General features: G+C 36.2%; 1 protein-coding gene across 1 annotated transcript in view; it reads left to right on the top strand.

Moving 5' to 3' along the window:
- Positions 1-22535, top strand: part of MTTP (microsomal triglyceride transfer protein) — a 45541-nt gene that overhangs the window by 6429 nt on the left and 16577 nt on the right. The window contains exons 3-11 of the mRNA XM_082629360.1: positions 1027-1170; positions 6831-6938; positions 8148-8264; positions 8549-8688; positions 10477-10627; positions 12774-12931; positions 15921-16089; positions 16917-17024; positions 21558-21770. Coding sequence (XP_082485486.1) covers positions 1027-1170; positions 6831-6938; positions 8148-8264; positions 8549-8688; positions 10477-10627; positions 12774-12931; positions 15921-16089; positions 16917-17024; positions 21558-21770 — 1308 coding nt within the window. The remainder of the gene's footprint in view (positions 1-1026; positions 1171-6830; positions 6939-8147; positions 8265-8548; positions 8689-10476; positions 10628-12773; positions 12932-15920; positions 16090-16916; positions 17025-21557; positions 21771-22535) is intronic.

The raw sequence follows: 22535 nt of genomic DNA, 5'->3' as shown, positions 1-22535 counted from the left end.
CTTCTTGAGGACAGAACGAGGTGCTCCCCTGAATGGCAGTGTTTGGTCAGTTATGATGCTTTAGATTTATGTGTTGACAAAGAGATTCAAATTATATGGCCTTTGGGGCCTGTTCCGGTTTCAATATATGGTGAGTCCACATTTGCTTTTCAAGGACCTAAAGGCAATAGTTTCTCTAGTATAGTCAGTTCTCCTTCTACATGTCAGTGTGAAACAGGTACACAGGACCAAGATTTGCTTCATTGTCACTGATAAGTAGTTACTGATATACTTTATAATGAGTTGTCACTGCAATACGTTTATCAAGTGATCTTTGCTTCTTTGGTTGTCTCTAATAGCTGTGTGTGTTTTCCAAGTTGGATCAAAATTTTATCATCCACCTCACTAAGCCATTTCTCAATAGAACAGTAATTTGCAGAAAACACTCTGTACCTCTTTGTTCAGTGATCAGACTCTTCATTTTAATTTTGTATGTACAAATAAAGTACAGTGGGGCAGGGTTCCTTTCAAACAAATGGTACAGAAAGTGAAGAGAGCAGGCAAACAGCAGCAGTTCAAAATAAATGAAGAGAGTGACAATGACATAAAAGAGCTATCTTCTAGCCACAATTATTGTAGGCCTGAAGTCACAGATTTCTTTTTTTTTAATTTTTAAATATTTTTATTGGAGTGTAGTTGATTTACAATGTTGTGTTAGTTTCAGTGTGCAGCAAAGTGAATCACTTATACATATATCCACTCTTAAAAACATTTTTTTTTCCCATATAGGCCATTACAGAGTATTGGGTAGAGTTGAAGTCACAGATTTCCTTGATGTCAGTATTTTTACCTAATTCAAAAATCTAATTTTTAATACCTTCTCCATTCTTTTAAAGTTGATAGTTAGGTCCTATGAATCATGAATTGAGAATGACAGAAGAAATTATGGCCAACCCTGTTTATTGCTTTACCATTTTATTTTCTAGGAGACTCTGATGGAAACAGACATAGGAAGTTTTTCTAATAGGTTTCTTTCTATGATTCCAGATAAAAGATGTAAAGGTTGAAAATGTGAATAAACAGAGAGGAGAGAAGAGCATTTTCAAAGGAAAAAAGCCATCCCAAATCATGAGAAAGGAAAACTTGGAAGCTCTACAAAGACCTATGCTCCTTCATCTAGTCCATGGAAAGGTAAAAGTGATTTTTGGAGTTCCACATTTTTTTTTCCAACTTCATATTTTCCTCTCCTTCAGTAGATATTATTTTAGGTGATCATGGTGTCACTACTTTTATGGAAAATGGAATTTTTCAAGAACTAATAAACAGAAGTTGCAAATTAAATGTTTCAGAAGTAAATCAAGGCATTGGATTCACTTATATTTCCTGCCATTTATGTTCCCTATTTTTATGAAAAATCTTTATATAGGATCAAGTATATGTTTATTGGTAAGAGGCATAATTAAAAGGTACATTCCTTATTAAATTAGGAAGAACTCAAAAGATATTGTAACACAATAGGTCATCAGAGATGATTGGATAAATTCAGGAAAGTAGACAAATTATGAGAATGAAATGATCTAACTTAGATAATGATATTAACTTGTCATAAGAAACCAATAACTGGATTAAGTATAAAATTGAAGCTTTTGAAGGGGTATGGCATTTCTAAGATAGAGTTGATTCTTTAGAAAAACATTTAGATTATTTTATAGCTACGACTGAGAAGCATTTTATATGTTAATGAATGAACACTATAATATACATTGGAAGTTTGCTCTGAAAATTCTGTAACTGTGCATTTCTTACGGTTTGAGTCTAGTCTATTAAAATGGTCTTAGTATGTTTGAAATTGAAAAGCAATTTTGATCTGTGAATTATCAAGCATTACATATGTGAGTTTATGAAAAGCATAGATGTTATACTGACATGTATAAAAACATATTAGTATAAGATGAAAGCTTACTTTTAGGAACTAAAGTAGAAAAACAGAAAGGGATCATTATAGTTAAAACTACAAATCTCTAAAATTTATCTAGATCCAAAATTTCTAGATTCAAACTAAAAGTGAAAACAAATACTTCAAAATATAAATTTCAGACATGAAATATTTTGCTATTCATGATGCTCATTTTTAATAAAGTACTAAAAAAGGACTCACAAGAAGGATTATTATATCATCACTCTCCTGCAACCAAACATGAATCACCATTTCAAGAATCCTTTTCTTCCTTCTCCACTTGTTAAAATACTTACCATGCTTCAGGCTTTGCTTGCAGGCCCTTTCTTTTATAAAGTTCCCACCCTTCTAGCCAGCTGGAAATAACTATCCCTCTTCAGAACCCTCTTAGCACTTTATAGCTCACTCATGCCCCTCATTACTTTCCTTTTGGTCATTTGTGTTCATTGCTAGATTATGGGTTTTGGTGGAGAAAATTGCTGTTCCTCTTTATATTCCAGCCCTTCTACTCCCTTCCTCCCCAAAGCACCCAGAACCAAGCCTTGCACTGACCAACTTGGTGTTCTGAAAGCCTTTCCCAAACCCCATACTCCCCTGAGCTTATTTCTATCCAAGCATTTATCACAGTGTATTGTAATTGTCTCTTTACTTGTCTACCATCCACATTCAGAGTAAGCTTCTCTTGGGTGGCAGTTGTGTCTTTATTTTGTATATTCAGCACCTTGTTCATAGTGGGAACTCAATAAATGTTTGTAAATTAAAGGAATGAACAAATAAGGTTATATGGGGCTAAAATGAGTCAGACTTTGAGGAAGTCTGTGCCTATTGTTTGCTTAATAATAGCTAAAACATACTTAGTGGTTAATGCCTGCACGGACTGAAGGCATTACATGAATTCTCTCTTTTTCCTCATGACAGCCCTAGGAAGCAGGTGCTGCTTTTTCATCCTCTTGTAATAGATGAGGAAACCAAAGTTAAGAGAAGTAAAGAAACTTGCCTAAGGTCACACAACTGGCAAGTGGTGGAGCTGGGATTTAAAACAGGTTTCTGTGCCGGAAGCCTTTATGTTTTACTGTCTTTTCGAGCTGGAATGTATTTGGGGGGAAAAAAGTCTGATTGCCTTGAAGTCTTCTTTTTATTCTTCACTGTATCTATTAACTCACTTGATTTTCATATGGCACAACTTTATTAACAACATGAAATACTGTTATTTTCATCTCTGGCCTTCCAATGTGGCAACATGCTTGATTTATAAACTATTAGTTGCATTTATAATCTTAACGACAAACCAATCATTTTATAGCCCCTTGGGTAGCGGTTGAGTACAAAGTCTTTTGTTACACATACAAAAGCACTCAGTGCCCTCCCTGTTCAAAGGCTGGTATGGAGCTGCCACATCATTATTTCAGTGACTCCAACATGCCATTTCTACAGGAGCTATTACTTGTGATGATTTACTGCAGCTACAGGTCAAAGTACATTGTGGTATCTTTCAATTACACAATAAAGTACTTGTTGGAAAAAACATGACCCTGGAGACTAAGAAGCCACTTGGACTTTTTTAGCCACATCATTGTCAGAAAGATCATTACTTAAACTATCACTTCATTTTACTATGAGAGAAATTATGAAAGGGAAGACTGTACTGCTGTTTTCTCAACGAGTATTTTCTATCCCAGGCTCAATTTAAGAAATTTCTGTGATTTCAAGGATACTCATCAGCATGTATTTTTGTCCTCCCAGAGCCCCCTGTTTTAAGCTCCCACATTTACATTGGAAAAGATATCTCATGGAAATAGTTAGATGCATATTTATTGCACATATTTTTTCCATGCCTACTTATCTCCCCTACTTAAATGTTTGGGCATGACTCTAGTTTTATCTACAAATCATAGATGAAGTCAGAAATTTGACAGTTTTCTGGTTAAGACTGACATGCAAAAGACGCCTCAAGTTACAGTGTTGAATGCTAATCCAATTAACTAGAATATTACCAGACTTCTATTTCTGGTTTTTGCTCAGTATTGATTACATTAATCATGTGGCTGCCAAGTCTGTCCCTTATTTTGTGTTGTTCCTAGACATTGATTTGCTCTCTGAATCTGGCAGTGTGGCTCCTGTACACACACGGAACCTCCAAAAGAAATGTGGCACCTTGAAAACCTTCTAATTCTTTATAGATTTCTTCACTTGTCTGTTTTCCAATGTACCATTTCTTAGCTATGCTCTGTCTTAGATACATATGAAAGAGACATAGCTTCAGCTAAGTAGACCAGATAAAATGATTAATCTCTGTTTGCTGAGATCCTTTTTGTTTATTTTTGCTCTTTGACCAGTTAATGAAAATTCACTTTCTCTTATTCTTAACGAGTGTGCAAATTAAGGGAATATATAGAAGTAATTTTTTCCTAAGGAAAATAAATGTATAATCCCTACTGATTCCAAGGGGAGATTGGCCCTCAAAATTATCCCAGAAGAGGCACTGAGTCTCCTTTCCCACAACCCACCCTTCCCCATCTATGTTTCATTTCCTTGGGTTAAAGTCTTAGTTTGTGACTAGTCTACGATGCTGCCGGTCTCTGGCAGTTTTGGGGACTGTGAATTTAGATAAGAGTCCTGTACTCTTGGATGTTCAGAGCTCATTTCAGAATTGAATGAAGTAATCAGCTTTATGGCCTGAATATAATAAAACTTACTTAGTTCCTGTTGTGAAATAATGAATGTGAGATTATTGTTGTGTCAGCCGTGTGGATTAAACTTCCAATTTCTGATATTTTATTATTATTTTCTGAATTATCAAAACCCTACTCGATTCTAACAGTTTTGACATTTAGCTAATATGGATACCAGTGCTGTCTTCACTTTGGATCTCATTGCTCTGTACTAAAGGAAGAGAATTTAGGCCCCAAATGTAGCAGGCAGACAAAGGAATAAGGGACTTGTCCACTTTTCTAGTTCTAGGGAAATAATAAAAGCTAATAGAAGGAATGAAAAAAACTTTTTCTGTCTCACAGTTTACGTTGCTCAGCCTTCCAGGAAAAAATTCAGCATACCATTTTCTTAGGTATCTAGCAGTCAAGATCAAAAGAAGTAGGAGTAGCAGGAGAGCATTTAACCTTAGGCATAGTCTAAAGATTAAATTTGAGACCTGGGTTTCCTGAAATTTTAGGTAAAACTTTATAAATAGTTCAGGCATATTTTGTAGCTTGGAAGCAAAGTGAGGATACTGATGATAGTACAAGCATTTTTCCCACTTCATGGCTCCTCTCACTTTCTGAAGTATTTAAGGCTCAGACCAAAAAAGTCACAGGCCTTAGGCATGTGTGTATTGCTACCAGTAAGCCCTTCTGACTGTGTATGGGCTCAAGCGATCCAGTTGTGAAGCTCTATTAGTCCTGATATGTGCAGATTCCATACTCTCAAATATTTGAAAAGAAAGTTACACTATAATTCCTGAAAGGAAAGAAGACCTAGTTTACAAAATAGAACATCAGAAACTCAGCCTTGGTTCTGAGAAATTGCCAGTGATTTGTTTGAGAATATGATGCCATGGATTTTCAGACACTGAGATCACTATTCCAGTTCCTTTTTAAGCCGGACAAACACAATTCCAACATTTATAGGTTCATCCACTGTAATGACTAAAATTGATTGCCAGATGAAGTACCTAATAAATCTATCGCTAGGCAGAGTATATGTAGAAAATAAAAATAGAAAACTTGAGGCACTTGTTAGGATAATTCAGGCAAAGTATTTTCTTCTTCTAAGGGATGAGGGAGTTTTCATGTACACTAAATTGTTCAGATTGGTATTAATTGAATTTATTGCATAATGACTGAGCTTTCAGTTTTACTTGAGAAATCATGGTTGGTTTTAAAGAGAAATAGGAAGGCATTCAGGATATTTCTGGTAGAAATGCCAGCTATAATTATCATAGACCTTGGGAATTTTTACAGGGAAGCTATATCCAACCTCTCCATTTCTAAATCATGTGACATGTTTGGAGTCAAAACAGAGTAAGAAATGACAGCCTACTTTCCAGAAAATTCTTTGTATTTTTATCCTTGCTTCCTAAACATGAGCTAAATGTTCAGAATGGTATGAGACATTGCTATTACCTCTGTGCCTATAAATCTCAAGGACGAAACGAAGCTAAGATAAGCCATTTACTAGTGCAGCCGAGTCACAGTCACCTTCCTCATTCCAACCTCTTTTTCCCACCTTCTAAAGAGAGACTCAAAACAGTGCGTGGGGCAGGCCATGCAGTGTTAGCACCCTAAACCTCAAGTCTTCCAACCTTGTATGTCTCCTTATACCCAAGGCCAACATGAATGCTATGGAGGGCAGAACATCAATCCTGTGGAATTTTGACCACGGGCATTTGGGCCACGTGTGGGCCCTTATCATAGCCCTTAGAGGCTGTGCTGCCTCAGGAGTCTCAAGCATGGGGATTGCCATTCTCTTCCAAGAATCTATTTCTTTGATGTTACTTTAAACCTTGGTTAGTTTTTGTTTCAAGCAGAATCACAGGTAGAGGGTACATTGACATGTTTGAAGAGAATGTTCCTGATTTCTCTTCCTTGGGCAATCCTTCTGGTTTTCACAGAAATCCCGCCCTGTATCGGTGCTCAATTTCCTTCCCTATGTTACGCTCATCATATTCAGAGCCTTCATTAGCAGTCTCCTGAAATATCGTATTTGGATGGTCTAGCTTCTTAGTAATGTAAATAGCTTCTTTTCACATAAAAAGAAGTCCCAGGTTTGGACTAACAGATCCCTTTCTCCCAGAATTGATAGGGGATGAGAATCTAACCTTCCCTGCTATTTATTTAACCAAATCTGGTAAATGATGCATTTTTGCTCTATTTATGTTTGTCCTTTTTTTTTTCCCTAGGTCAAAGAGTTCTACTCATATCAAGATGAACCAGTAGCCATAGAAAATCTCAAGAGAGGCCTGGCTAGTCTATTTCAGATGCAGTTAAGCTCTGGAACTACCAATGAGGTACTTACTAATATTATTAAGGATCCAGAAACGTATTTGTCAATAAAGTTACCAAAATTGTTTATATGGGTTTCTATCTGTAGAAATTCAGTAAAAAACAAAGTCACTGCTATGGTAATGCTTAGAAAGGGTGACTTGGGTGGTTATCTCATTTACATATGAAACGAATTGCCGTTTACCCCAATTTGTAGTTGAATACAAGGTAGAAGGAATTAGAATCAGTCATACTAAAGAGACCTATAGAATGACTGAATGATAGAGACGCAAAAAACCTTGGAGAATATTCCAGTGGCATCACTGTGCATCACTATCCCACGGGGAGCTTATTAAAAATATAGATTCCCTGGATTCACTGCAGAGATTCTGATTAAGTAGATTAGAATCTGTATTTTAACAGTTTCTCAGCTAATGTAGATGTATTGTCAGTTTGAGAAACCACTGGTCTATACAAACCCTCTTCATTTTATAGATGAAGAAACCGAGGTTGAACTAGGGAAGTTGAGTGACTCCTTCAGTACCATACCTGGAGTCAAAAGCAAAGCTGAGTCCAAGTTGTCTTGTCTGAATTCAGCCAGTCCATCAGTGGGTAAGAAAATCTGATGGCAAGGCTGGGCCAAGGGAATGCTGGTTAGCTTTCTAGAATGAAGACTGGGGGTGGTGCTTGTAGAGGCCAGAGGGAAGACTCAGAGACGCTAAACTGAGTCTGTACTGAGATACATTTGCCTACATTCAAACTGTTGATGTGACTTATAATGAGTTGAATTAATTCCACAGGTTTTTGAGGATTTCGAATCATACTCAGCTCATCAAAGCATGTGTGCACACGCAGACGCACACGCACACATACACACAGCCTACATACAGCATTAAAAGTCAATTCCCCTTGCCACATAATTACCCATTTACGAGAGGTTTTGATTATGACCAGGCCATTTGTCCAGTTCCTATTAGACATTAGAGAGAAGTAGGAAATCCTTTATTATTCCTGGGGCAATATGAAGGCACTCATAAGACTCAAACAAAGGGAATGGAAAAGAATCCACACGCTGCAGGAAACATTGAATTCTTCTGCCCTCCTAACTTGTCAGCCTGGGCAGAAAGGCAGTCGCCCATGACATATTAGAACCCCAATTTTCAAGCCACTTCCCACCGGAATTCAAATGGTCCATGTGAGAATCCCAAACATTGTATTTTTGCTTTTCTTTTTAGGTAGATATCTCTGGAGATTGTAAAGTGACCTACCAGGCTCATCAAGATAAGGTGATCAAAATTAAGGCCTTGGATTCATGCAAAACAGAGAGGTCTGGATTTACAACCCTAAATCCGGTAGGCTTGCTATCACTTTCTTTGAGGCAACCAAGTAATTACCTTTTGTAGAGATTATTTAAAAATAATAGGTGAATAAGGTAACAATATAATTTGGGAACATTTATAATTTTTAGTTTAGGGTATTAGTTTTATATAATATCAAATGAATAGGTTTATCTTAATATATTGTAGGTGTGGGTGATGGGGAAGTTCTTGCGAAGATGAAGATAATTCACTATTTGGCTTGATTCAAAGATAAAAAGCTAATTACTTGTTACAACCACATATATTTATTTATTTAGGTCTTGGGTGTCACTTCGAAAGCCACATCTGTCACTACCTATAAGATAGAAGACAGCTTTGTTGTAGCTGTGCTGGCAGAAGAGATACATGCTTTGAGGCTGAATTTTCTACAAACAATTGCAGGCAAAATATTATCAAAGTAAGATAATGTTAGAATTTAAGTTTTCTTTACTGTTCTTTGATATATTATTATACTTGGCTTTAAAAAATATATGTGTGTATATACATGCACATGTATATGTAGTGCTTCCTCATTTTGACTGAGTTCCTTTAAAACAGTGATTATGTCTATTCATCTTTATTTTTCATATTATCTACAGTAATATATGGCATGTAATAAATACTTAATGTTTTTAAATAGAATCTCATTAAAAATAAATTGTTTATTGAATAGAATTTAAATTTTGAAAAGACAAACTACTTGATTCATTCTCATTTATTTTCTAATTTCTCTGTCAAATGATTTTAATGTTAAGCATTAAAAAATGGTGGCATTTGTGAGTTCTTGCCTCAAGATTATTTTTTGTTATTGTTGTTAATAAGCAGAGAAAAGTTCCATACTAAAGTGATGTGACAGAATTTTTGATGTGATTTATAGTACTTACATATTCGAGCCTATTATTTCAATTGGAGAAAATTTCTCTGGTCAGAATAGTTCTCACAGGCTAAAGAACTAGAATTTCAAATCTAAGAGTATGTATTATTTTCAAATTTTAATTCAGAAGAACATCTCTAGCATTAAATGTAAGTTTTATCTTATGTCATTGTTTCGCAAATGTTTCTTCTGAAGTAGCCCTTATGTCAGAGGTACATGGTTGCAAAATCTTGGGAGAAATGCTTCAAACCATAAATGCTTGAAATTTTATTGAAGTCTCCTCTGGATTAGAACCTTGCATTCTACTTTGTACTATATCCATATTGTTTTCATATATTTTCATATAAAATTAATATTTTTAATTACTTAGGTTTATCAGGTTTCCATTGCTCTATAACACACCACTCCAAACTTAGTGGTATAAAAAAACAGCAATCGCTTTATTATTCTCACTCATAATCCTGGCACTTGCCTTGGTCCTGCTAGGCATGCCTCTCTTGGTGTCTGTTGTGCAGTTGCAGACAGTCACTGACCAGAACTGGTTCAAAGGCTGCTCCCTCACCTATCTGGTGTCTGGGCTGGGAGACTCAAACTACTGAGGCTCCTTATGCATCTCTCTTTATTACCATGTGGCCTCTCAACATGGCAGGTTTGGGTAGCCAGACTTCTTACATGGCAGCTCAATTCTCTCGAGGTATGTGCTGCCAGCATGCCAGATGAAAGCTGAATTCCCTTTTATGACTTAGCCTTACAAGCCACATATTGAAACTTCTACTGTCCTCTATGAGTCGGGGCAGTCACAGAGTCCTGCCCATGTTCAAGGAGAGGGCTGTAGATTCCACCTCTTAAAGGGAGCATGTTCAAGGAGAGGGCTGTAGATTCCACCTCTTAAAGGGAGAGAGGCAAGCTTCTGAAAGAGCATATCAGATAAAAATATTATTGAGGCCAGTTTTGGAAAACAAGATTTCCTAATTGTCTTAGTTAATAAGTGAAACGTGGTTGTACTGAAGACATCATTTTCAGAGAGCTGGGCTAAATCCAAAAGAGGTGACATCACATATCAAGGCAAATTTTCTTTCCTATAGTCTCTTGTCATAATATTTTTAAATTCCAGACTTAAATTTTCGAATCTTTGAGTAAAATTGTTGCTCCAGAAAAATTTCATAATTGTCTTGAGGTTTCTGTTACTGCTGGAGATATCACTGTTTGAAAGACATGGCCTTACAGAATTTGAATAAATTAGTATCTTGTTTGCCAAAAGAATGACAATTAGTAGCTTGTTCACTCAAAAGAATGCTGCTGATGTGACATTTCTCTTCCTTGGTTATGCAGGCAGAAATTAGAGCTGAAGACAACGGAAGCAGGCCCAAGACTGATGCCTGGGAAGCAGGTTGCGGACATCATTAAAGCAGTTGATTCGAAATACACGGCCATTCCCATTGTGGGCCAGGTCTTTGAGATCGAGTGCAAAGGATGCCCTTCTGTAAGTGTGAGCAACTGCGTTGTGTGGCCAAATCGTGGAATAATCGTGGCTTAAAGTTCTGTTTTCCTTTTGTCTCCAATGGAAGTGTCAGTTAATTTGTAAAGAAAGTTTACAAAGAACTACCAGCCACCACTGAGTTATAATGACAATAGCCTAATAATATGCACCTAAGGTGATGCATAATACAACAATAATTAACCAATGATTACCATCCACTCATTTCAAATAAAAAATGTTATGACTTGAGGAGAGCTTCCTCAAAGCAGCACTTAGAATGCAGTGGGGACAAGGACCTCAGGAAGTTAAGGGGGAGTGTGGCATCAAGAGCACAGACAGGGGTCTGAATCCTGAAAGTTCTGCCATTTGGTAGCAATATGTCCACAGGTGAAATGTTTTACTGACCTCTGTGTTCTGAGAATCGCTGTGAGGACTAAAAAAGGATACCAAACTCTTTGCCTAAATTGGGAACACTGACTTACCGTGCCCCAACCTCCCCTACACTTACAGCCAGAAATGAGGTAGCACATCCCCAAGGCAAAGTGTAGATCATCTCGTAACATTTTTAATCCAGCAAAGAGAAATTTCATTTATTTCATGCATCATTTGTGATGTATGGCCACAGACATAGCTCTGGGTTCCAGCATTTCCTAATACTTCACCTCTTGTCAGGAGAGCAAACCCTTGGCTTCAGGCTCTGTTTGTAGCTCCCAAAAGATGCTCTACCCTTGGCTATTATTAGTGTTGAGAAAAGTAGACACGTCAAGGACTAATACCATAATTTGCTTAAAGTGTGAGACACTAATTCCTTGCTAGTTTCTCAAATAGACCAAAATTGAATTAAGGGAAAACCAAAATGAGACCAAAAAATAATGTTCTCACACTTGGTTTTTTCTTTTGTTTTTCTTCCATAAATCATCTCATGTTCTGGTATAATTTTCTAATGTCATATGAGATGGAAATTATTTAGAAAGGTGACTAATGAAACCAATCATCTTTTCTTAGGCTGTTAATTTTTCCCCCCACAGTTATCCAACATTCTGAGCCATCTAAGATTTTTCATAACTGTTTCTTCATTATTGTGGGAAAGGTTTATGTCTTTGAGGAATTTGTTTTCCAACTTCAGTATAATATCACCAGTGCAACCCTTTACAGAAAAAAAAAAATCTGACTTCACATTGATATGCTCTCTGCCCTCAGAAATGACCCAGTAAATCTTTAGCTAAGTACAACTGGAATTTTGTTTTGGAATATCCTCTTAAGATTAGGTAACCAAAAGGGACTTGAAAAAAGAGCAAAATATATATCTGTTGCTTATTGGAAGGAATGAGTAATTTAAAAACTGGCAGCATGGACATTATTCAGAGTTAGAGGTCACTGATGAGACTTAATACATTCTTTTACAACTGGGGAAAAGTGGTAAACTATGAAAAATAAGTTTTTAGCTTATTTCTAAGCCAAAGGATGTCATTAATTAGAACTATTTACTATTTTTAAAACCACAGTAACATAATGATGGTGTATGTGAGAATTACCTTTATCTAAATAATACTCTACTTAACATAGATATATGAAATGAACAGTTCAGACCCCAGCAATATGTTTTACTATTGTTTGTAAACTATTTACTATTGTTTGTATTTCATACAGCAGTAAAATAAAGAGAATAGGGAGCTCAAATTATTACAGAAACTGGTTTTCAGTAAGGTTCCACTACATCAGAAACCTGATACAATTCTTCAGCAGTTCTGATTTTTTTTCCCCTCCAAAATATCCTGTTGTTAATGAAATTTTGGCATCATTTCACTATGGTAGTCAAAGTCTGGCCTCAGGTAGAATTCCCTTGTTGTAACCATGGAATGACCCATATGCCCAGAAGCTTGAGGTCCTTTGAGCTAAGTGCTAATAGACAAAAACAGTCCTCCTACAGGGGAATTGTACACAGAGTCAGCAGGCCTCTGTGTTAGCCTCTGAGAGCCACAGGACTGTGGTACGGACAGGGGGCGATCAGATATATTGAGCTAAGACACAAAAAGCTTCTTTGGCTTGTCAGATACAAAGGAAAGTTTATTTCTGGAAAGAACATCCTTTGTAAGTGTGGATGTTCAGAATTATGAATGTGGTATGGGCCTGCGACCATGTTTTGCAGCTCTCGGAGCACTGGCAGTCCATCAGAAAACATCTGCAGCCTGACAACCTCTCCAAGGCTGAGGCTGTCAGAAGCTTCCTGACCTTTATTAAGCACCTCAGGACTGCAAAGAAAGAAGAGATCCTCCAAATCCTAAAGGCTGAAAACAAGGAAGTACTGTAAGTGCCCTGAACATTGTGTGGGGTTGTCTGTGGGAAAGCATTACTGGGTTATTGTTTATTAAGCAAGTAAGATCCTTTTTTAACCAACTGCCTCACCTTCCAATCAATTGTTTTGTTGTTTTGCATTTTCATTGAACAGTTATACCTCAGTGCAGTAATGCAGTGGTTAATTGACCAGACATGCAATAACAAGCTTTCAGTAGTGACTCAGAGTGAACATTGTTTTTTGAGTATTCATGAGTTTACATCAGGTCTGGATTGGTACATAGATGGGGGGGCAGGGCTTCACTGTGACAGCACGGCGCATGTGCTGCCTCACTGTTGTGAAATTGTGTTCCCTAGCTATTCACTTACACTCGAAAAGATTTCAGAGTTGATTATAAAAACAAAAAACGAATATGATTTTTTCAATTGAAAATGTGCTTTCATTTTTATGTGATCATCCCCATTGAAGCCGTGTTTTAAAAAGAAAATTGAGTACTGAGGTAAACAGCCAAAAGAATCCAGAGAAAAGAAATATGTACATTATTTGAATATTTGATGAGAGAATGCTTTATTTGACATACACCGTAAAGAGAGTTGACTTAATTACCAAATTTACTTTGTAAATACAAATACACTTTCTAAGTAAAAGTGTTTTGGTCTTGTAATATAAAATTTGTCTGTAACTACAAAGTCAACCATATGACACGAATTATCCTAACTGATGATATAGAACATGGCTCAGTTAATTTGACAAACAGTGGAAACTAGCCATTAAGATAATAGAAAGTAGAAAGTGGCCAAGTTACACACGTGCATGTACACACACACACACACACACATACACATACACACAGAGCAGCAGTAGTCACTGAGTTCAAGGGACTCAATTACCCAAGAATAAGAGAATTTAGTTTTTTTTCTGAGAAGTCTGTTTATTCTAGATTGTATTTGTTATTTACTCATCTTGAGGACATTAAAAAAATTGATATGAATTCCATATGACAACCCAAAAGTTAATTGGGTACTATCTTCAAAAATAAATATTTAAACCAGAAGTTAAATATATGCAAAATCATAAATTCTCAGACTCTGTTTTAATCATAGAACTTAGGAAAAATATATTTTAGAGTGACATATCTTTTTATCAAAAACAAAAATATGACAAGAAGAGTGCAAAAATTAGCTATTTAGAACAGAGATTACACTATTTGTATCCTAAAAGTTTTAAGGTGGCAATAATTTGTATGATTGCATGATGTAGTTTCTAAATCAGGTTATTTACACAATATTGTACCATATCACAGGTAACACACATGTAACGTAGTATGGTAGAAAAGATACTAGGATGCACTAATATCAGAAGACCTAGTTTTAATTTCTGACTTCCAACAGCATACAACCTTTAAGTAGGTCATTTACATTTAGCTTCCCTGAGCCTCACTTTCAACATCCGTAAAATACAGAGAATAATTCCTTCTATTTATTGTAGGATAGTGAAAGTCAGGGTGGTGGAATGTAACGTTTCCCGAAGTTTTTATTATGTGTATCTTATAACTTATAGAATATTAACAAGTATGCCAAGAGGAAAGGCTTCTGTGAGCAACTGAGTTTGAAAAACACTGGGAGAAACCAAGTTAAACAGTTCTCTGCTACAGAAATATCCAGCATCTTTAATCTGATAATATTATGTATAAGTTTCCTTAAACATATTCCAAACTTACACAACTTTGAAAATCCCTTTTCTTAAAGCATTTGGTAGGACTAGTATTGCATGAAAAACACTTTAGGAAACACTGTAATTAAAGACCGTGTACGCCAGTCAGAAAAACCTGAGTTCCAATCCTAGCTATATTTTTACCAGCTATGGGACCTTGAACAAATGACTGGTTATCTCTGTTTCTTTATATATAAGGGAGAATATTAGTATTAAACTGATAGAGATGTTCAGTGAGGTGATGGTATTAATACCAGCATATATTTATTGAACATTTACAATGTGCCAAGCACTATTCTAAGTGTTTTACATAGATCATGTAATTTAATCCTCCCAGCAATCCTAAAATAACTACTGTTTTTAGCCCCATGTTACGGATGAAGAAGTTAAAGCAAAAAGAGGTTGCACACCTAAAATTTCTAGTGCAATAATAGACACTTAATAAGTATTACCTCTCTCTCAGTTTGCTTCATTCGCTAGGGTTTTTGTTAGGATCAAAATGGTAGAGTGCAAGAATATCTTTTTTAAAAAGTATAACATGTTAAATACATGTATGGTATGTTATGTGAATGTGGAATAAAATATATATCAGTACATACCTAATATGTTCATTAGTATGGCAACTAGTTTCAGAAATTTTACCATCCCAAGACTCAGCCAACCAAAAATTCTTGATGAGCAGAATATGTAACTAGCACTTTCCTGCAGAAGTTTCGCTCTGCTCACAACTAATCATTGTGGTTGAACTTGAACTATACCATGGTGCTTTTTATTTTTTAAAAAATGAGCAAAAACGTCTCTCTTGGATATAAGTGAAAGTTAAAAGAATGTCCCATCTTTCCATTAAATGATACTGCCCTAGTTAAGTTATGTATTTGAGAAATGTATACATTTGCAAAGCTAATTAGAGAAAGAATTGACTTTGGGGACCATAGCTTTTATATATGACCCATACAGAAAAGAGTTTGAACCTAATTTATAATATTATTTATATGATTTTATTTATAAATCTCCAAATTATATTTGGCTTAGGCTTAGGCTAATACAGTAAAATTAATTTGTATATTCTGAGTATACATTGAGGAGAAAGAAGGGAGTTAAGGGAGAGATTTCAAATAAAATGGGGAAGGGTCTTTGGAGAAATTCATTCATTTTTCTTTTGTTTAAATAAAAATGTTTTCACTTCTTTAGGAAACGTAAACCAATGGGGTCTATGAATGGTAGCGATTCCAAATAATTTCTTAAGCACCCTAAACATTGATATCCACGACTATGCCTTTTTCGTAGACCCCAGCTGGTGGATGCTGTTACCTCTGCTCAGACCCCAGACTCCTTAGATGCCATTTTGGACTTTTTGGATTTCAAAAGCGACAGTAGCATTATCCTCCAGGAGAGGTTTCTCTATGCCTGCGGATTTGCCTCCCATCCTGATGAAGAACTCCTGAGAGCCCTCATTGTAAGTCAAATGGAAACTGCAAAAATAAAGGCTCTTGGCTGCTCTTAGGAATCTAGGCAGTAATTAAATTTGCTAGCATCAGAATACAGGCTGAAACTAGAGCCTTCTGATTATTAATATTCCAATTCCTTTGGACTATTTTCTTTCTGTTGCTCATTAACTGTACAGTAGATTATTTCACATAGTGTCTTCTCTGTAATTCCTCTAAATAACTTAAACTATACTTTATGGAAATTTAAAGATTGTGTTCACCTATCATATAATGTAACATAGGACAAAATTTCAGAAATTTCTCATTTTTTATACATGTTTGTATAATGTATAATCTTATACATGTTATATATATATAAGATATAATTCTTCTGATATTAAAAATTATATTGGAAGCAAAAGCTAGAGTTCTCTTGGATCCAAGGTTTAAAAACAAAAAGTGCACTTATTCACTTATGATTTAGGGGAATAGTTCATAATCTTTTTAGAAAATGGGTTTGTTTGAAAAATCTGATAAAATCAGTGAAACCCCTCATTACCCATACATAAAATTTTACAGACCATTTTTTGGATTCACTGACCCAATGAGCCCAGTCCATAAACCTGTCAGGACTTCACAGACCCACGTTAAAAATACCTGGAAGGACTCTAAGACTCTTCAACCCAAAGCTAGATAGTGAATTTGTAAGTGTCCCCAAAGCAAAATTCAGAGTTTGCAACCTAGGAACATAAAAACAATTTCCTCAGGCTTTGGCTACTTTGTTTCTTTACTTAAAATATCCCTTGGAAATGTTTAAATGTTTTGGTAACCTATTTTATCCTTGTTTGGCTAATAGAGTAAGTTCAAAGGTTCCTTTGGGAGCAATGACATCAGAGAATCCGTTATGATCATCATTGGGGCCCTTGTCAGGAAGCTGTGTCAGAATGAAGGCTGCAAACTCAAAGTAAGTGCAAATCCAATCTCATTTACTGTATGTATAATTCTGGACCAATCTATTTAACATTTACCGTGCTGCCCACCATTGGGGCAGAAATCAAATTTGTATGGTTTTTATGACATCAAAAGGACTATGACTTCTTATATTTTTCAATTTCCATAATTATTTGAGTTGGCTGGTTTACTTCAGCAATCATATATCAAATATCTTGGCTAAACACAAAACTCACATATAAAAACATCCATTCAGTAGTATTTAATGAGTGTTTACTCTGTACTAGGCATTATGCTAATGCCTTAATATAAAGATACATAAAACATTCTACCATCCTCAAAGAACTCCTAGTCTGTCTATCAAATGCAAACAGATAAATAATAATATTGAAATATAAAAAGAGTGCTCTGGGGCTTCCCTGGTGGCGCAGTGGTTAAGAATCTGCCTGCCAATGCAGGGGACACGGGTTCGAGCCCTGGTCTGGGAGGATCCCACAAGCTCCAGAGCAACTAGGCCCATGCGCCACAACTACTGAGCCTGCGCTCTAGAGCCTGCAAGCCACAACTACTGAGCCTGTGTGCCACAGCTACTGAGGCCCGCGTGCCTAGAGCCTGTGCTCGGCAACAAGAGAAGCCACCGCAATGAAAAACACCGCAATGAAGAGTAACCCCCACTAGCTGCAGCTAGAGAAAGCCCGCATGCAGCAACAAACACCCAACACAGCCAAAAATAAATTAAAAAATAAAAATAAAAAAAGAGTGCTCTGTGAATACTACAGAAGATGCACCAAACTATTCTGTTTGGGAGTGCTGGGGAAGCTGTCACCAAAATAATAATATCAAATAGCTTAGCCTAGAAGAGGTTTTTAGGTGAAGAGATAGTTTTGTGGAATAAAAGACATTCTAGGAGAGATACAATACTGTATAAAAAAGCCCAAACTCAGAATGAGCCTGGTATGCTTGAGAACAGTGAGAAATTCTGTGGGGCTGGAGCAAAAAATATGTATGTTTGTGGGGCAGATAGGTGGGAGTGCTGATGAAGGAAAGAAGGGAAGAGAGAAGAGAGGTAGGCTGGATCTCTACGAATGGCAAGCTAAGGAGTCTCGACTTCATTCTGTAGAGAAAAGAGAGAATAATGTGGTTTTTAGGTGGTGAATGACACACGCCGATTTTTTTAACCTAGAAAGAAGCAAAATGGTATATAGATTGGGGGTCAGCTGCATTAGGGCCAGTACGATCTGATCAGAAATGTTTGCAACAACCTGGGCACAAATTAATAAAGGTCTGAATTAACATAGGTGTTGTATGGTGAGAGAAGGAGACAGATTCAAGAGCCCTTTAGGAGATAGAATTGATAGTATTTAGTGACTGATGGGATGTGGGGAATGAGAAAGAGGTGAGAATCCAGGTGACTATTAAGCTTCCAGGTTAGGATACTAGATGCATGGTGATGTGAACCACTTAAGCAAAATTTATTATAGAACCTGGTTTGGGGGTGGGAGGAGGGTAGAGCTATTAATTTGGCTATGTTTTGGCTATGTTTGAATCCTTTGGGACACCAGGTTGAGTTGTTCAGTAGGCAGATGGCCACATCCATCTGTAGCCCAGAAAAGGAGTTAGGACCAGGAATAGAGAGTGACTGAAACCTTAGGAGACAATGGGATTACCCAAGGGAGGCATATAGAGTGAGAAGGAAGCAAAACAAAGGTTTACATTTAAAGTTCTTCTGATAATGGGACAGCCTAATTATCACATCTTTAAAGTTACCTTATGAGTATAGCTGTAAACGATCCATCACTGTCATTCAATTTTGTTAATGTTTTTGAGCAACTTTTAAAAAATATGCATCTTTGAAGATAATGAGACTTGGCTACCAAATGGACCATAGCAAATGTTCAAATTTTCTTTTCAACTTTCTGCTGTGGAATACGCATCTATCTTTTGCCCATATCAAAGACATCTGGATAGAAAGAAAACGATGTATTCTAAATACAAATTTAAGGGCACACAATCCACAATACCTTACTGTCCAAAAGATACCTGCAAAGCTATCGAGTGCTATAGCTTTTCAGCATTTACTGGCATGAAAGCTACTGCCCTATGACAGTCTAAATGGCAGCTACACAGGTCACAATGAGTACTAAACCTCTATTTCTTTTTTCTATTTGTTTTTGCTTACATTTTGATCTCCCTGTATCCTAGTTTCTTTTTTCACCAAATTTATATTTGAAAAAATTCAAACCTATGGAAAAGTTGTAAGAATAGCACAATTCCATTAATATTTGTATACCTGCTTCATCTAGATTTGACAATTGTTAACGTATTGTCATATTTGCATTATCTCATTCTGTTTTATTTCATTTTATATTATTTTGGTTGAACCCTTTGAGAGTAAGTTGCATGCATCTGACATTTTACCCCTAAAGACTTTTACTTCTTATTTCTTGAGTGCCATTGCATCTAGACTCTTATAATGGACAAAATACATATATTTACATTTATTAAATTGCGAGTTCATACTGCTACCTCCAGTTCTACAGGGTTCTTCCTCTCCTTCCATCATTCCGTAATTATACCTTCCTTCTCCCACAGTGAGAACCCTGGTTCTCAAGGATGTTAATATCCTGATTCATTTGCTCAATCCTAAAACATGTACAAAATAATTTTGGAATTGTTACACCAACGTCATTACAAAAACCAAACTGACTTAAATAAAGTTCAAGACTTCATCACAGTCTTTTTGACCTTAGAATATATTTCACTAAAGGTATACAGTCAGAGGACTATGTTCAAACATTGTTTGGATTAATTCTTTTTTATTCTCTTCTGTTTAGTTATGTTATTACTCTGATATACAATCATGTTCATTTGCTTCTGTTTGAAATCAATTTTAGCCACCTTTCATCCTTGTTGGCTTCATTTTATTTCTTGAACATATGGAATAGTCACATGATTCAAAAGTCAAGACATTATTTTAAAAGTATTCTCAAAGAGATCTCATTCCCTTTCCTACCCTTCCACCCATTCTCACCTACCTTTTCTATGTAAGCGGTATCATTAGTTTTAGGTTCTCCTTTCTGTTTCTTTTTGCAACAGTAAGCAGATGTACACACACATTTTATTTCTTCTTTCTTGCACAAAATATAGCCTTCTATATACACTCTCTTGCATCTTCTTTTTTCCACTTAACAACATACCTTGGAAATCACCCCATACTGGTTCACAGAGATCTTCCTCCTTCCTTTTACAACTGCCTAGTACTCTATTGTGTGTTACACTGAGGCACAACAGTTTATTCTCCCATGTATGGTCGGTCATTAGGTGGTTTCCACTATTTTTACTATTACAAATAATGCTTAAATGAATAATCTTAGGCACACTTTCTCTTAATTTTGGAGATATAGCTTCAGGGCCAGGGTATTGGATCAAAATGCAGATTTGTTAGCTTTTGCCAAATTATCTTCCATGGGAATTGTAGCATTTTATGCTTCCACCTGAATGCCTATTTCCCTGTAGGCTCAATAACAATGTATGTTATCAAACTTTTGTATTTTTAAAGATCAATCTGGTAGTTGAGAAATGGTATTTCTTTAATTACATTTGAAGTTTAGCATCTTCATTCTCTTTGGGGGCCTTTTATATCTTCCCTACCCCCCATCTCTCCCATGGTGTGTGTGTGTGTGTGTGTGTGTGTGCACGTGTGTGTGTACCTGTAGCCTGGTTTCAGAGTTTATAAATCCTATAGATGAATTAGATCTTAGGAACCTTTATTTACAGATGATACTGAAGCCCCTAAAACATACGTAGCAGCAAAGGTAAAATAAGAGCCTAGATGTCCCTATTTCTAATTTGCTTTTCCATTAAACTATTAACTTGCTAGTTCATAGTTTCTAGGCCAGAAAACTAAAAGGCCTTTTCTGATTAAAGAATATGTTTGAAAAGTACCTAGCAAAGTACATGCTACATAAAAGGCATTCAAGGAATGTTTTTTGAACAGTATGTCAGCATTAATCAAATTTGGAATCAAGTGGAAACAAGCACTTTTTAAACATTTAGAACAAGACCTTACAGTTGAGTGCTAAGTGCTTTCACTGAAGTTGTTACTAAGGAAAAGGTGTGTGCCACCATTTAGGCACCATCTAACCATTATTTTAGAATTTCAGTGAATGGGCAGTTTTAGGAATAATCGATCACAAGGGAATTTTATTTTATTTTATTTTATTATTATTTTTATTTATTATTTTTTTCACAAGGGAATTTTAAAAATGACTTTATACATTCAGAATGTGTTTAAAAGTAAATATGCCCATTATTAATTATACTCATTGCTTCTTAATATGTTTATGTATGTATTTTTTAAAAAAACAACACCACCTTTATCAAGCTTTACTTGTTCATTTTCATTGTGTGCCTCAGTCAGGCAACCAGTGTAAAACTTTCTAAAACTTTAAGCTGTTATCTTGGACACAAGAGTGAAGCTGATCTAACCCAAGCTTTGTTTAATATATGGTTATGCATATGACTGATGTAGAATGTGATTTTTTAGGGAGTGGTAGAAGCCAAGAAGTTAATCTTGGGAGGACTTGAAAAAGCAGAAAAAAAGGAGGACAAAATGATGTACCTGCTGGCTCTGAAGAATGCCCGGCTTCCGGAAGGCATCCCACTCCTTCTGAAGTACGCGGAGACAGGAGAGGGGTCTCTCAGCCACCTCGCCACCACCACTCTCCAGAGATATGATGCCCCTTTCATAACTGATGAGGTAAATTCTCCAAGAATGTTTGCAACATTCACAAAAGGAAAAAAGCATGCCTAATCACAAGTCACATGCAAACTTCTCTGAAGTCACTCTATTTTTTCTTTCCAAACTAACAATCTCTCTTTCCTGTTAGAAATAACTCTTAAATTGGATTTAAGGCTATTCTGAAGCAGCCTCACATTTTGAATAGATAATGTCCTATATCCTGAAGCATAAATATTGAGGCACATTCTCTTGTTTTATCACCAAATGTAATAGATAATGCTAAGATATAGGAAGTCAAGAGTGTGAAAGGAAGATAAAGCAAGGGGAGCTGAACCTAAAGCTAAAAGATGAAAAACGGTCAGGCAGAAGAAAGGATATGTGTGTTGGATAGAATATGAGAAAGAAGTGGGAGTCTTTCAAGCAGGGAAAGCATATGGGTGAAGACCCACAAATGGGAAAGAGGGTGGAATATTCCAGGAAAAGAAATAAGTCCAGAATGACCGGTACATGAAAAGTTAGGGAAAACATCTCTGCAGTATGGTTATGCAGCCTGTACTTGAATGTTTCTGGTGACTAGAAGTTCAATATTTCACAAGACTTCTTCATTATTGGACAACTCACACTGTCCAATTTTTTTGCTCATATCAAGGTGATATCTTCCTTCCTGTAACTAACACTTATTTGTCTTAGTTTGGCTTCCCCTCTGGCAGGAGAATTCTACAAGTATTCGAATAGAGGCAAAGTCCTCTCTCCTCTTGGGTACCAATGCCAGTTCCTTCAGCA

The sequence above is a fragment of the Mesoplodon mirus genome, assembly GCF_964341445.2.
Source record: "Mesoplodon mirus genome assembly, chromosome: 2".
In the NCBI taxonomy this organism is placed as follows: Eukaryota; Metazoa; Chordata; class Mammalia; order Artiodactyla; family Ziphiidae; genus Mesoplodon; species Mesoplodon mirus.
The sequence above is the reverse complement of the archived record's forward strand: the minus strand, read 5'-3'. Positions and strand labels throughout refer to the sequence as shown.